Genomic DNA, 3,322 nt, shown 5'->3' with positions numbered 1-3,322 from the left:
GCCTAGAGTTTTATTCTAAAGATGAGATCGAGGAGGCGAAAAGGCATAATGCCGCGCTTAAGGAGAAGTCCAAGAAAGCACTTATTGTGCCTAAGGCTCTCCCCGCTTTGCAGCTATCGGGCATGCCCAAATGGGATGACCAAAGGGACACCCATACCTCTGCAGCAGCTTTTCTTGGAGCATTTGAAGTTGAGTTGCAAACCTACGGGTTGAAAGCTGAGGAAGAATGGGAACGTCTCCTTCCACGCTGCTTGTCGTATACACAAAACTTGTGGTTGAAAGAACAGAAGGCTAAGCTAAAGGTGCCTGCCACGTGGTCTGCTATTTCGGATTTGATCCTTAAGAAGTATGACACACAAACGCAACGTATCCAAGCTATGCTTTCTGTACTCAACTTACGACAACAAAACAGACCGCTGGACCTTTACTGTAATGAATTCCAGCAACGATGTGTCGAAGCTGGCATGACAGAAACGGTTCCTGCTGGTTTGTTGTTAGTCATCATCTTTCTTTATTCCCTCTCTGATAAGCATAACGAAAAGGCAATTACTGCCATCGTTAATCGCTTTGGCACTGAAATGCCAACGGATTTGGAAGCAGTATGTGACCTTGTCAAAGCCATGAAGCTCTCTGATTGTGGCAACAAGCGTACCAACAACAATGACTCTTCCATTGAATCAAAGAAGCAAAAGGCCGACCAAGATTCAGCCAACCAAGCACCCAAAAAGCAAAAACCTTGCAAATGGTGTGGTCGAAAATGGAAACATGGCCATAAATGTGATGAATATTATGAAAAGAATGGATTGCCCAATCCAAAACTCGTCAAGCTCAACCGTTCCGCCCGTGTTGACAATGATGATCCCATGGACACATTACCATGTAAGTCCTCTAAGCAAAGCAAATCATCGAAGTTTGAAGATGAAGTACTCACACCCATCACAATAGAAAGCCACCAAATAATGGCACTAGTCGATGGAGGAGCTACATTTTCGTCGATTGATATAGATTTTGCAAAAAAGTCATCATTTAAAATAAACATGGTTAAAGGACATATTAGCTTGGGATCAAATGGTGTACGTGTACCTCGATTGGGGATAACAGATCCACTCACAATCATCTATAATGGAAAAACACATACATGCAGATTCGAAGTCATGAACTTGGCACGAAAACATCCTATGAGTATCGGTTGGGATTTGATGCCTCAATTGGGTATAGGATACGTTGGTCTCGCCACTTCTTGGACTACACCAAAGCCATCCAAAGACGAAGAAGTGAACGACGAGCCCTTTCAACCTGATGATGCACCTGCAGGCACTCCTGAGGAAATGCAATCATTCATGGAAAGCATCCAACCCTTCTTGAAAGAAAATGCCAACATTCCTCCTGGCAGCTTTTGCACAATCCCTGAATCCGTTATCGAGCTCAATACACCTAAAGACGCAAAATGTTATCGAAGGCAATATGAGTTTCCCATTAAACGTCAACAACTTGTTGAAGGCACCGTTGCCCAATGGCTGAAGGATGGTATTATTACCAGAGTCCCTGCCAACATTGACAACGGGTGGAACAGCCCTTTAACATTTGCACCCAAAAAGGATGCACAAGGTAACAAGGTTGGTGTACGTTTATGTCTGGATCCTAGGCATATTAACAAATACCTTCCTGATGACCGTCATCCATTACCTTTAATACGCAGCGTCTTTGACAAGCTTGCAGGAGCAGCTGTATTTACTACACTTGACCTGAAGAGCGCATTTCATCGTTTTAAGATCCATGAAAAGGATCAGCATAAGACCACTTTTACTTCGGCCTCAGGCAATCAATACATGTTTGTCGGATGTCCATTTGGGTTAAAGCCCATTTCAGCCAAGTTTCAACGGGTCATGCAGATCTTATTTGAAGGATTACCCTTTGTCACCACCTTTGTTGATGATATTGTGGTATATTCCAAGAACATGGAAGAACATTGTGCTCATGTTAGCATCGTGCTGCAAAAGTTAACGAAAGCCAACTTGTTGCTTAATCCAGACAAATGCCATTTCGCTCAAAAGGCTGTCTATTTATTGGGCTTCCGTGTATCAGCTAATGGAAAAGCTCTCGACTCTCGTAAGGTTACCAATGTCCTCACATGGCCTTCACCAGCCACTGGCAATGATGTTCAACGCTTCCTAGGTGTTGTGAATTACTTTCGTGATCACATCCCCAACGTGTCTCGCTTGACGGCGCGTATGGATGCGCTTCGTAATGCTGGTGACTTGAAGAAGCTATGGACAAAATACCACGAGGAAGACTTTCAAAAGCTCAAGTATGTGATATCTCACGCCCCAATGCTCAGGCACGTAAACTTAGCCTTGCCCTTCCACCTTGCCACTGATGCCTCGAATGATGGTATTGGTGCCGTCCTGTATCAAAAAGAAAATGGACGTAACAACATTGTTGGTTTCATGGCACGTGCTCTGACAAAATCGGAAAGGAACTATTCAGTCACCAAGCGTGAATTACTCGCGGTGGTCTTTGCGTTCAAAAAGTTCCATAAATTCCTTTGGGGCCAACCATTCACTCTTTACACTGATCACAAAGCACTTGTATATCTCCATACGCAAAAAGATGCAAACCCCATGATGATAAAATGGCTTGATACTCTTTTGGATTATACCTTTAATGTTGTCCATCTACCTGGTATCCGTAACATACTGCCTGATCATCTATCGCGCCTGTTCTCTAAACCCACACAGTCGCTGGAGGGGGATAAGATACGCCATGCCAAAAGCCTTGAGAGTCAGGATGAAAACGCATCCGAAATGACCATGCGGGCAGCGCAACTTGAAGACACAATGGAACCTCCAACCGAAAGCGAGAAAAAAGAGATCCTTGAAAACGCTCACTTGTTTGGCCACTTTGGCGCGGATGCCATCGTAAAGGCTATACACAATAATGGATTGCATTGGCCGAATATCAAGGAACAAGCCGTTGAACTGGTAAAGTCCTGCAAGGAGTGCCAGAAATACAACATAGCTCAAAATGGATATAATCCGTTGAGACCCATCCGTTCCTACATACCTGGTGATCACTGGGCCATCGATTTAGCAGGACCTCTTACCACATCCACAAGAGGAAACAATTACCTGCTCGTCATGGTTGACTTGTGTACACGCTTTTGCATATTGCGTCCTATACAAGATAAACAATCACAGACAATCGTTAGCAATCTCATACAAGTGTTTTGCGACTTTGGATTACCTCGCATACTGCAATCAGACAACGGCACAGAGCAACCCCGTTAAATCCTCTCACTTTTCAACTTAGAAAATTCCTCACT

General features: G+C 44.0%; 1 protein-coding gene across 1 annotated transcript; it reads left to right on the top strand.

The window, feature by feature from the left end:
- Window positions 1-122: 122 nt before the first annotated feature.
- Window positions 123-3,287, top strand: O0I10_013218 (uncharacterized protein; the record flags this gene model as incomplete). The annotated part of the gene is made up of 1 exon (XM_058493025.1): window positions 123-3,287. The coding sequence occupies one exon, from the start codon at window positions 123-125 to the stop codon at window positions 3,285-3,287; it is 3,165 nt and encodes a 1,054-aa protein (XP_058336209.1).
- Window positions 3,288-3,322: the final 35 nt, after the last annotated feature.

The sequence above is a fragment of the Lichtheimia ornata genome (assembly GCF_029851405.1).
Source record: "Lichtheimia ornata isolate CBS 291.66 chromosome Unknown scaffold00330, whole genome shotgun sequence".
Lineage (NCBI taxonomy): Eukaryota > Fungi > Mucoromycota > Mucoromycetes > Mucorales > Lichtheimiaceae > Lichtheimia > Lichtheimia ornata.
Note: the sequence above shows the minus strand (reverse complement) of the source record. Positions and strands in the feature narration are given on the sequence as shown.